We start from the raw sequence: 12,973 nt of genomic DNA on the forward strand, positions 1-12,973 counted from the left end.
TTCATCCAGAGACCAATGTTGAAACCTGCCTGACTCAGTTCACTCCACCATCCAACTGTCATCCACCCCCGTTGCCCCCAGATCACACCCTGTTAGCTTTCCAGAATTTTTTAACCTTGAACCTTGCCTCACCATCATACCCCAAATCCCTCAACATGCAAATGAACCTTACATCTGCCGAAAGAACCACAGCCCACCATCTAAAACCTGATGCTGACCCCCCCCCCCCCCCCCCCCCCCCCCCGGGGGCCCATAACTCTTTTGTGGATACGTGCGTAGCGAGCACGGGACCCCGAGCTAATGTGGCCTTCCTTCCTTTCCAGGCTGCATACCTTCCCTTTCCGAATCCTTCCCCATCCCCCATCTTCGCCCCTCCTCCCCTCACCTCTGTCTCTTTCCTTCCTTTTCTCCCCATCTGGGAGTATGGTTTGTGCCTACGTCCGGAGACGGACGCTCGAAAATGTAACGCATTCTTCACCTTATTTGCTTGTATGTCTTCTTCCTTCCTTTGTCCTTCTCTTTTCCTTACTTCTTCTCTTTACCCTTTTCTCCGCTGCGGTGTTGGAGACCTCTCTTCTTTCCTTTCCCTTTCTCTTTCTTCCTCCCTGTGCGTGTCTGAAGGCCGACCCACACATTTTTGTGCGTAGCCGGTGACGGGGTAACGCGTAATTCCCCGCCCCGGGTAGACAGGTAGGACACGTACGTACCCCCTGGTAACGGCCAGGCCCAGGGAGGGGTGATTACCCGAGCTGATACCTTCCGAAAGTGCCGATTGGTCCCTCCGTCCGTTTGTCGGGAGGTGTGACCTGAGGTGTGAACAATCACCTAAGGCGGGAGTGCCCTCAGAGAGGGCCCCCACAAGGGAGGAGCGCGCCATCGGAGATGCCGGTAATCGTGGGGGATTCTTCCGCAATGGTTTCCTCACCTTCCACTATGTCTGCTCACAAGCATAAGTTCACTGAGTCTCAGCCACAGACAGTTCTTCCATCGTTGCCACAGTTCCTTGTTGTTTCTCGGTCTGACGAAGGTCACGACTTCTCCACGGTCAACCCTTTCATTATTCAGAAAGGTGTCGACGCAATTGCAGGTCCTGTAAAGTCTTGTTCCAGATTATGGAATGACACCTTGTTGTTAGAAACAGTCAGTGCCCTCCAGTGCGTACTTCACTGCTCCGCACCTTCCCTGTCCGGGTTGAAGCGCACCGCACTTTAAATTCCTCGCGTGGAGTCGTTTATACACGCTCCCTCGATGGATTGTCTGACGAAGAAATTCAGCACTACCTGTCTGACCAGGGTGTAACGGCTGTTCATAGAGTTATGAAAAGGGTTGACACGAACATCATTCCAACCCGCACTGTCTTCTTGACATTTGACAAAGTTCAACTTCCATCGAAAATCAAAGCAGGCTTCCGTTCGCCCTTACGTCCCAAACCCTATGCGTTGCTATCGGTGTCAGCGGTTCAATCACACCAGCCAGTCCTGTTCCAATCCGGCCAAATGTGTTACGTGTGGCAAGGATGCCCATGAGGGTGCTTGTCCACCTCCATCCCCTCGCTGCATCAACTGTATGGGTGACCACGCTGCTTCCTCTCGAGATTACCCCGTTTTTAAGGATGAAAAGCTCATCCAGGAAATCAGAGTGAAGGAAAAGGTGTCGACCTTTGCTGCTCAAAAATTATTCGCCAGTAGACAGCCCACCGTGCCTCAGACAGGAAAATACAGCACTGTCCTTGCTTCTCCTCGGCCAACAAAGGAGGCAGCCACGCAGACTTGTGACCTCACCTTTAGTGCCACGGTCGTCAGATCGGCCAGCGCAAAGATCGTCCGTTCAACCTCACCTCTTTCGCCTGCCCACTCTATGGCTCACCCTTCATCGGGTTCTGCTAAATCTCGAGCCCAAAAGTCAGACACCAAGACTTCGAAAAAAGAGCATACTCGTGAAGATTTTTTACGTACCCCAACTTCACAACCATCGGTTCCTCCTTCATCTAAACATCATAATTCCAAGAAGGCTATAAAGAAACCCAGTTCATCTCCTTCTCCGCCAAGGTGTGTCCCATCTACAGCACCACCTGGCGGAAATCGCCCTCGGCCGTCTTCTGTGTCGCCGAGGCGCACTGCTGGCGGCCGATCAACTGGCCGATCGCTGGTGGCAGGAGTTGCTCCTGAACAACCTATGGATCAGGATCTTCTGCCTTCGGCCGAATGCCATTCCGTGCTGTCGGTCGCAAGCTCTGAGCAGTCATTGAGTTGACAGCAACCTTGGTCACATTCCTCCATTTTCTGTTCTCCCTATGTCCATTATCCACTTGAATATCCACGGCATTCGAGCCAATCGGGATGAATTGTCGATCCTCTGATGATCCTACTCGCCGGTCATCTTCTGTCTTCAGGAAACAAAGCTGCGTCCCCATGACCACTTTGTTCTCCCTCATTTTCAGTCCGTCTGATATGATCTCCCCTCTGTTGAAGGCACTCCAGCCCATGGAGGACTCATGATACTCTCCATTATCACCCAATTCACTTAAACACTTCCTTCCAAGCTGTCGCCGTCCGTCTTTCCCTTTCTGGATACACGTTCTCTCTTTGTACTGTATACATTCCATCGTCCACACCAATGGCACGAGCTGATCTCCTTCATCTTCTTTGTCAGCTTCCACCCCCCCCCCCCCCCTCCCTATTTGCTGGTTGGGGACTTCAATGCCCACCACCTGCTTTGGGGATCTCCACATCCTTGTCCACGTGGCTCACTATTGCTAGACGTCTTCCACCAAGTGGATCTAGTTTGCCTCAACACTGGGGTCCCTACATTTTTGTCTGCCTCCACGACAAATTTATCTCATTTGGACCTTGCGGTCGGTACTGTTCCGCTAGCTCGGCGCTTCGAATGGTTCGCCATTGATGACACACACTCGAGTGACCACTTTCCATGTGTCCTCAGATTGCAGCCTCAACTGCCATGTATGTGCCCGCGACGCTGGAAGTTTGCCCAAGCCGATTGGACACTTTTTTCGTCTCTAGCGACATTCGATGACCGTCACTTTCCCAGCGTCGATGATGAGGTCACACATATTACCGACGTTATTCTTATAGCTGCGGAACGTTCAATACCACGCACCTCCGAATTGCCCCAGCGCCCCCCAGTTCCTTGGTGGAACGAGGCATGCCGTGACGCAATATGTGAGCGGCGACTTGCTCTTCGCGTTTTCCGCCACCATCCTACTTTGGCCAACTGTATCCGCTATAAGCAGTTCCATGCACAATGCCGTCGTGTCATCCGCGATAGCAAGAAGGCAAGCTGGAAATTCTTTATTAGCTCATTTAACACCTTCACTCCCTCCTCGGAAGTTTGGAGTCGGCTTCGACGGTTCTCAGGCGCGCCTAGTTTCTCCTCGGTCTCTGGGCTCACTGTCGCGCATGATACATTAGTGTACCCCATCGCAATTTCTAACTCATTGGGTCAGCACTTTGCTGAGATTTCGAGCTCTTCAAATTACCCGCCCGCGTTTCTCCCGAAGAAACGTGCAGCGGAAGTGCGACCTCTTGCTTTCTCCTCTCAAAATCGCGAGAGCTACAATACTGTTTTCTCCATGCGGGAACTCCAACATGTACTCTCTTCTTCTCGCTCCTCCGCCCCAGGACCGGATGGTATCCACGTCCAAATGTTGCTGCATTTAGCAACCCATAGTCTGCGTTACCTCCTTCGCCTTTATAATCGAATTTGGACCAACAGTACTTTTCCCAGACAATGGCGGGAAGCTGTCGTCATTCCTATTCCGAAACCTGGAAAGGACAAACATCTCCCCTCTAGCTATCGCCCCATTTCTCTCACGAGTTGTTTGTAAGGTTTTGGAGCGTATGGTGAATTACCGTTTAGCTTGGTGGCTGGTATCCCGCAGTCTTTTAACACCTGCCCAATGCGGATTCCGAAAGCATCGTTCTGCAGTTGACCATCTTGTTGCTCTCTCCACTTATATCATGAACAATTTTCTCCGGAAACGCCAAACAGTAGCAATATTTTTTGATCTGGAGAGAGCATACGATACCTGTTGGAGGACAGGCATCCTCCGCACACTGTTCTCTTGGGGCTTTCGAGGTCGGCTGCCCCTTTTTCTTCGCGAATTTATGGCAGAGCACACATTTAGGGTGCGGGTGAACACTACTCTCTCCCGTACTTTCTCCCAAGAAAACGGGGTACCCCAGGGCTCCGTGCTGAGTGTTGTACTGTTTGCCATTGCCATAAATCCAGTTATGGATTGTCTCCTTCCTGATGTCTCAGGCTCCCTCTTTGTGGATGATTTTGTGATCTACTATAGCTCTCAACGGACCAACCTTCTTGAATGACGTCTTCAAGGATGTCTCGATTGCCTCCACTCTTGGAGCATCGAAACCGGCTTCCGTTTTTCTCCCAGTAAGACCGTTTGTGTTAATTTTTGGCGACGTAATGAGTTTCTTCCACCCTCCTTACATCTAGGACCTGTCAACCTTCCGTTTTCAGACATCGCTAAATTCTTGAGTCTTATGTTTGACAGAAAACTATGCTGGTCCTCCCACATTTCGTATCTTTCGGCTCGCTATCTGCGATCCCTCAACACCCTCCGTGTCCTGAATGGTACCTCCTAGGGAGCGGACCGAGTGGGCCTTCTCCGCCTCTATCGTGCCTTTTTGTGCTCGAAATTGGACTATGGAAGCATAGTCTACTCCTCTGCTCGGCCGTCTATTCTTCGGCGTCTCGACTCTATCCACCACCGTGGATTACGTTTAGTGTCTGGAGCTTTTTCCACCAGGCCTGTGGAAAGCCTTTATGCTGAGACTGCTGAACCTCCGCTGTCCAATCGGCGAGCAGTCCTTCTGAGTCGTTATGCCAGCCATCTGTCTTCCATGCCTGCTAATCCAGTCCATGACATTTTTTTTGACGCCTCCTTTGATGTAGGGTATGCAGGCCGCCCCTCCTCCCTACTACCACCGGGAGTCCGCTTCCGTCAACTGCTCCATTCTCTTTCCTTCCGCTTTCCTAAAACCTTCTTGACAACTTGGGGTACAGCACCGCCTTGGCTCCGTCCCCAGATCTGCCTGCTCCGTGACCCTTGTCGATTTTCCAAGGATGGTACCCCTTCACTTGTTTATCGTCAGGCATTTGCTGCTCTATGTGCACAAATGAAAGAAGCCACATTTATTTACACCGATGGCTCGAAAACATTGTTAGGTGTAGGGAGTGCCTATGTTGTTGGCGACACCCCAAATCGCTTTCAGCTTCCCGACCAGTGTTCGGTCTATACTGCGGAGCTTTACGCTGTTCTCCAGGCTGTCCACTACATCCGCCAACAGTACGTTATCTGCTCAGATTCTCTCAGCTCTCTCCTCAGTCTCCAAGCTCTTTACCCTGTACACCCTCTGGTCCACCGGATTCAGGACTGTCTGCGCTTGCTCCACTTGGGGGGCGTCTCGGTGGCGTTCCTCTGGCTCCCGGGACACATTGGTATCTGTGGAAATGGCGGCCGATATTGCGGCCAAGGCTGCAGTCTCTCTTCTCCGGCCAGCTATTCAATCGATTCCCATCGCCGATCTACGGAGCGTTTTATGTCATCGTGTTACTCTTTTATGGCACGCACATTGGTCGACACTTCCCAATAATAAATTGCGGGACGTAAAAGCTCTTCCTTGTGCTTGGACCTCTTCCTCCCGAACGCGTCGTCGGGAGGAGGTAATTTTAACTAGACTCCGGATAGGGCACTGTCTTTTTAGCCATCGACATCTTTTAAGCGGCGATCCTCCCCCACTCTGACCCCACTGCTCTCAGCTGTGGATGGTAAGACACCTTTTAATTGAGTGCCCCTATTTTAATCCGTTACGCTCCCGTCTACAGCTGTCGCCTGATATATCGTCGATTTTAGCAGATGACACGCGCTCAGCCAATCGCGTTCTCAAATTTATTAGTGCCAGTGAGATGACGTCAGTCATTTGAAGCTTTTTTTGGGGACAACCAACCTCTTTCTGTAGAGGATTTTTAAACCTTCGTTATGCTTTTAGTTTCTCCAATTTTATGACTTTCGTTCCCATTGCTGCTGATTTCCATTTTCGGTTTTTTACTCTCCTCAAATCCTTAGGCCCTCCCCAGAACCTCCCCCTAGAGTACATCTCCCTCCTCACCCCCACCACGACCCGCACTCCTACTTTCTATGTGCTTCCTGAAGTCCATAAACACAACCATCCATGACGCCTCATTGTGGCCAGTTACTGTGCTCCCACAGAGAGAATTTCCGCTCTCGTAGAACACCACCTTCAGCCTATTACCCGGAACATACCCTCCCATATAAAAGATTCCAACTATTTCCTTCACCGAATCTCCACAGTTCCTGTCCCTTTACCACACAGTGCCCTGCTCGTCACTATTGACTCAATGCCTGTGGTCTTACTGCTATTAAACACTACCTTTCCCAACACCCTGTGGATTCCAAACCAACCAACTCCTTCCTGGTTGCCATGACCAACTATATTCTCAGCAACAATTACTTCTCCTTTGGAGGCATTACCTACAAACAAATCTGGGGTACACCTATGGGCACCCGCATGGCTCCATCCTACGCCAAGCTATTCTTGGGCCATCTAGAGAAATCCTTCCTAAACCCCTCACCTTGTTTGGATTCGTTGATGACCTCTTTGCGATCTGGATAAAGGATGAGGACACCCTATCCACATTCCTCCAGAAACTCAACAGCTTCTCACTCATTCACTTCACCTGGACCTACTCAACGCAACGAGCCACCTTTCTAGATGTTGTCCTCCACCTCACAAGTGGCTACATCACTACCTCTGTCCGTATCAAACCTACTAACCACCAGCAATACGTCCACTTTGACAGCTGCCACCCATTCCATACCGTGAAATCCCTTCCGTACAGCCCTGCCACCTGTTTTCGTTACATCTGCAATGACGAGCGGTCCCTCTTGAGATATACTGAGGGTCTCACTGAGGCTGTTACAGCACCATAGTTATCCTCCCAGCATTGTACAAAAACAAATATCCTGTTCCTTATCTTTCCAGTCACCCACCACTTCCAAAAGTTTTATCGTCTGGCCACAAAGGAGCATTTTCCTCATAACTCAGTACTACCCATTACATTCTCTACCAGTTTTTTTTTTTTTATTACCTCTCTTAGGGCCCTGAAATGAGAAATGTCCTGCCCACTATCCTTCCCACCTCCTTCCCCCTCCCACCTCCCCATCCGCACAGTGGTACTCCATTCTCCACCAAACCTACATAATATACTCATCCATCCCTACGGAACCCCTGCTCCCAACCCCTTACCTCATGGCTGCTCATATCCCTCTAATAGACCTGGATGCAAGACCTGTCCCATACATCCTCTCACCATCACCTACTCCAGTCCGGTCACTAACATCAACTATCCCCTCAAAGGCAGGGCTACCTGTAAAACCAGTCATATGATCTACAAGCTAAGCTGCAACCATTGTGCTGCATTCTATGTGGGCATGACAACCAACAAGCTTTCTGTCAGAGTGAATGACCACCAACAAACTGTGACTAAGAAACAAGAGGACCACCCTGTCGCTGAGCACACTGCCCAACACAACATTCTTCACTTCAGTGACTGCTTCATAGCCTGTGCCATATGGATCCTTCCCACCAACACCAACTTTTCTGAACTTTGCAGGTGGGAACTGTCCCTTCTCTCTGTCCTACGTTCCCGTAACCCTCCTGGCTTCAACCTTCATTAGTCATTGTGCTCGCCCATCTAACCCCTTCCCTGTTCTCATTGCAGCACTACACATCCCTCTATTCCATCCACACATATTTTACTTCTTTTCTTTTCTGCTAATTTTTTTCATTTAAACAATATTTTATCAAAGATCAGTAATTAAGGATTTATATATGCAATGAAAGTGGCATTTTTTGTGTGTATTTAATTAGAAAAAAGATGATCTGCATTTTTCATAAAAATGACAGATATCATTAATTAGTATGTATTTGACGAGTTTTACATTTAAATGACATAGGTATTTGAACTAAATGAAGGGGAGAAAAAAAAACCAAAACAGATAAAATGAGATTCTAACCAGCGATCACCAGTCTCATGCCATACCATTTTTTCCCCCCATCTTTATATATTTCACACATAATAGAATCTTTTGTTTACAAATTTTCATTGGTTGGGAATCAAATGGAAGACATCCACATGGCAGTCAAGCATTCTACCAGAGAGCCATGCGACCTTTAGGAAAATCGAGCTAGCCTTAAGGACACTCAGGAAACTTTAAAGTCGATTTTGTCGATAATTTTTGACAGTTGTATTAAACAGTTATGACTCTCCCCCTCAGTCAGAAGACACTTATTAGTCTATCATGTCTGTTCTCTTTATCTCTGCATGACTACCCTAAATAACTTCATCCATTCACATTGTAACTAACAGCTCCCTCCCCCCCCCCCCCTTTCCCTTCCCTTCCCTTCCCTTCTTCCTTCAATGACCAGATTAACTATTCCTTGATACCTCAGGATATTTACTATCTGTTTATCACTTCTTTCAGTCAAGTTGTCCATCAGAGCTTTTGATTCAGTTCCATACCTCTTTGTCAGTTATCCAGTCTTATATCTAAAGATTTAAATAATGCATTGTTTTAGAATACAATACAGTACTTTTCTTTTAACATGTTCTACAGTAACTTACCGCTAAGTTTTAGCCTTCAAGAAGCATCATGTTTTTATTTCAACTTTTTGTGTTGCTTCGGAGTAAAAAGTTCTACTATATTTGTTATATAAACTAAATAAAATATCTGGAAGATAATCATGTTTATTAAGTAAACTTAAGTGAAATACATAAATGTCATATTATGTAAAAAAACAACTAAAAGGGAGGGAAATGTTGATAATTCTTGTGCATTTTTGGTTGCAGATTTGGCTACAAAACACTAAATTATACAAAGGAGATACTGAAGAAAACACAGGCAGCTGGTATCCCAATAGTATGTATAATTAATTTGTAACTTTAAATTGAAAATATGTTCTTGGAACTCATTTAATTCATCCATATACATATGACATAAAAATCAGTATATATCTGGCTGTGTGTGTGTGTGTGTGTGTGTGTGTGTGTGTGTGTGTGTGTGTGGCTTTTTTTCCCCACATCTCCTATACCAGTGGACTGACTTCAACCAAACTTGGTAGACATATTCCTTTCTGTCAGGCAACAATCGCTGTGGGTGTAAGAACCACCTCCCTATCATAGTTTAGGATATATGATGTCATAAACAATGAGATATGTGAAAAACTGCCGTATCATGCGTGACATTCAGATTTATTACTTCAGTTCTACTAACTCTGTTCACAATAAATTTTGTGGACAGTATCCTCATGTGCCACTATACACACCTACAAAATTAGATCATGGCACCACACATAGTTCAGGAGAATGATGACATAAACATTGGGATGCATGAAAAACTGCCACATTATGCATCACATGTAAACTTATTACTTCTTTGCTGCTGAATCTATTCACAACATATTTGCAAACAGTATCCGCATAAGCTGCTGAATGTATGCATACACATATATTGCTCTACGAGCCATAGTTCAAGAGATATGATGTCATAAGCACAGAGATATGTGAAAAAATGCCACATCAGTGTTTTAACACATTTACTCTTTACTGCTAAGACAGTCCTTCAGTCGTGTCAATTTAAGGAAATCATTGACACCTGGAAACACATTTGGCAGCTTTCAATTGCGAAGTGCAAACAGCTATAGGCAAAAACAATAACCATCTATAGAGATATGAAGAGGTGTTGCCATTGAGACGTTTACAAAATCACATTGCTAGACATGTGAAGCAGCTGCATCCAGCATACAGAACTGTCTGGGATCATCTCGCACCAAGTCTACTGCAGGAGTACGTATAAGGTTTTGTTTATAAAAAAAAATTGGCAGAATGAACACCTAGGCAATGCTGTGTTTGTCAGCTAGTTACACTATAAAATGCAATTTGATTATATGAGATAATATTAGGTAGTTATTAGAAGTTGTATATGATCTTTAGTGTGTTTGTTCCTTTGGCTTTGTCACTGTTATGCTTCTTCTTAAATTACTACTTTTATTTATGTTTAAGTACCTCATTCTAGTAACTGCTTGTATTTGGCGTTTTAACAAATCTTTGCTGGGTTTGTTCCTTTGGCTTTGTTAATGTTGTGCATCTACTTAAATTACTTTTTTTTATTTATATTTAAAAACCTCATTCTAGTAACTGCTTCTATTTGATGGTTGTACCCTGACAAGTGTTGTGCTTTTCAACACATCCTGTTTCTCTTCTCCTGCCTTAGGATGTGCAGTGGCTGGATCTGGATTACATGAATGACAGTAATGACTTCACTTATGACAAAAAAAGGTTTGCAGGCCTGCCTAAGTTTGTTGAAGAATTACATGAGGTGAGCATACCTGTCTTTCTGTAGGTAGTTGTTCTCATTTATTCATGTTGGTTAATATATATTTTATTTGTTACCAGGCAAACATGCATTTTGTACCATTAATCGATCCAGGAATAAGTGCAGGGCAGGTGCCTGGTACATATGCTCCTTATGATATGGGTCTTCAGATGGGCATTTTTGTTAAAAATTCCTCAGGGAAACCATTTGTTGGAAAAGTAAGTCATTAATACTCGTAAGTACAAAAGTAGAAAATGAAAACTGTATTAAGATAAATGAAATTCATCTACTTAGCATATTTAGTGAACCTGAAGCACTGGTACATGAGAGATCCTTCATGTATTCATGACAGGAGTCTGTGCTGAAGCAAAAGCTTTATTGTCAAAACATGGAAACTCAAGATTGTGAAATTATTTACCAGTGATCTTTCAGCTAGCACATGAAGCAACGCTGCAGGTACCAAATGCAGAGTGACAACGAGGGGAAAGTGTCAATATATTTCCTTTCTTGAGATGCTCTAATGGTGGGAACTATTCATGATGTAAAGTCACAGCTGCTAAATAAACATTGGAAAAACCATCCAAGAATTTGATTGATGTTAAATTCATGTTTTTAATTCATTTTGATGTTTGTGCTTAAGCTGTGTTAATACTAGTGTTGATCCCAATAAAAAATGCATTACAAATATCAAATTTCAAGGAATATTTCTAAAAACATATAATTTAAAAAATTTTGTGGTGGCTATGTCACAAGCACCCTGTCATATTTTGTGTTCTGTTGTGTCTCTGTATCAAAGTAGGCAGTAGTACTAACTAAAAACAGATGCCCTCATTTAATTTGAAAAACTTGAAAAAATAAGGATTCAGTAAGGCAATGATACTGTAATTTTGTGCATTATCATTGATAAGGCAAGTAATAAACAACATACTGACTTAGACTTTTAATTCTTGAGTAACTGTCTTTGTTTGAAACTTACTGACAGATAAAAACTGTAGCGAACAGGGACTGAACCACAGAACTTTCCTGTTTGCAGCTAACTCTCTTGCTGAGTGAGCTATCTGGACACTTTAAAGGTTCTCTCTCTGCAAGGGATGCAGGAAAATGTCCGTAAAGTTTGGAAGCTAAGACGGGGATATTGGGAGAAGTAAAGTTGTGAGGCCAGGTCATACATTGTTTGTGGATAGCTCACTCAGAGAGAGAGCATTACCTATGAAAGGCAAGGTTCCGGATTCTAGTCTCAGGTGGGCACACAGTTCTAATCTACCAGGAAGTTTCGAAACAGCACACATTCCACTGCAGAGTGAAAGATTCATTCTGTCTTTCTTTCTTTTATTTATTTGCCTTTCTTTATGAGAACAGGTGTGGAATCGAGTTTCAACTGTGTGGCCAGACTTCACCAACCCGATGACTACTACTTACTGGTTGAAACAACTTCAAAACATGCATGACTTATTCCCCTATGATGGTGCTTGGATTGTAAGTATTTTAACAGTTTTGTTATCTTTGACCTATCTTACCCTAACAGCTCTGGTTTTGTTTACATGACTGCAGTTAATTTCTTTTTAATTTATAGGATATGAATGAGCCGTCTAACTTCTATTCTGGGACAGCCGCAGGGTGCCCTCTCAACAACCTGGACTATCCTCCATACTTGCCTGTTTTAGAAGGCGGAAATCTTTTCTATCACACCTTGTGTATGTCTGCCAAGCAGTATTATGGCAACCACTATAATTTGCACAACTTGTATGGCCTAACAGAAGCAATTGCAACAAATTTGTAAGTTTAATAACAAATTACCTCTTGTATCTTATATACAGGGTGTTACAAAAAGGTACGGCCAAACTTTCAGGAAACATTCCTCACACACAAAGAAAGAAAATATGTTATGTGGACATATGTCCGGAAATGCTTACTTTCTATGTTAGAGCTCATTTTATTACTTTTCTTCAAATCACATTAATCATGGAATGGAAACACACAGCAACAGAACGTAACAGCGTGACTTCAAACACTTTGTTACAGGAAATGTTCAAAATGACCTCCGTTAGTGAGGGTACATGCATCCACCCTCCATCACATGGAATCACTGATGCAGCCCTGGAGAATGGCGTATTGTATCACAGCCGTCCACAATACGAGCACGAAGAGTCTCTACATTTGGTACCGGGGTTGCATAGACAAGAGCTTTCAAATGCCCCCATAAATGAAAGTCAAGAGGGTTGAGGTCAGGAGAGCGTGGAGGCCATGGAATTGGTCCGCCTCTACCAATCCATTGGTCACCGAATCTGTTGTTGAGAAGCGTACGAACACTTTGACTGAAATGTGCAGGTGCTCCATCGTGCATGAACCACATGTTGTGTCGTACTTGTAAAGGCACATGTTCTGGCAGCACAGGTAGAGTATCCCGTATGAAATCATGATAACGTGCTCCATTGAGCGTAGGTGGAAGAACAAACTAAAATGAGCTCTAACATGGAAATTAAGCGTTTCCGGACACATGTCCACATAACATCTTTTCTTTATTTGTGTGTGAGGAAT

The 12,973-nt window shown here is 44.9% G+C and overlaps 1 protein-coding gene across 1 annotated transcript in view; it reads left to right on the forward strand.

The window, feature by feature from the left end:
* LOC126176785 (lysosomal alpha-glucosidase-like) overlaps nucleotides 1–12,973 on the forward strand; it is a 140,715-nt gene that overhangs the window by 49,328 nt on the left and 78,414 nt on the right. The window contains exons 6-10 of the mRNA XM_049923957.1: nucleotides 8,911–8,980; nucleotides 10,334–10,438; nucleotides 10,516–10,653; nucleotides 11,795–11,911; nucleotides 12,009–12,211. Of these exons, the coding sequence (XP_049779914.1) occupies nucleotides 8,911–8,980; nucleotides 10,334–10,438; nucleotides 10,516–10,653; nucleotides 11,795–11,911; nucleotides 12,009–12,211 (633 nt within the window). The remainder of the gene's footprint in view (nucleotides 1–8,910; nucleotides 8,981–10,333; nucleotides 10,439–10,515; nucleotides 10,654–11,794; nucleotides 11,912–12,008; nucleotides 12,212–12,973) is intronic.

This window comes from Schistocerca cancellata, chromosome 3, assembly GCF_023864275.1.
Source record: "Schistocerca cancellata isolate TAMUIC-IGC-003103 chromosome 3, iqSchCanc2.1, whole genome shotgun sequence".
Lineage (NCBI taxonomy): Eukaryota > Metazoa > Arthropoda > Insecta > Orthoptera > Acrididae > Schistocerca > Schistocerca cancellata.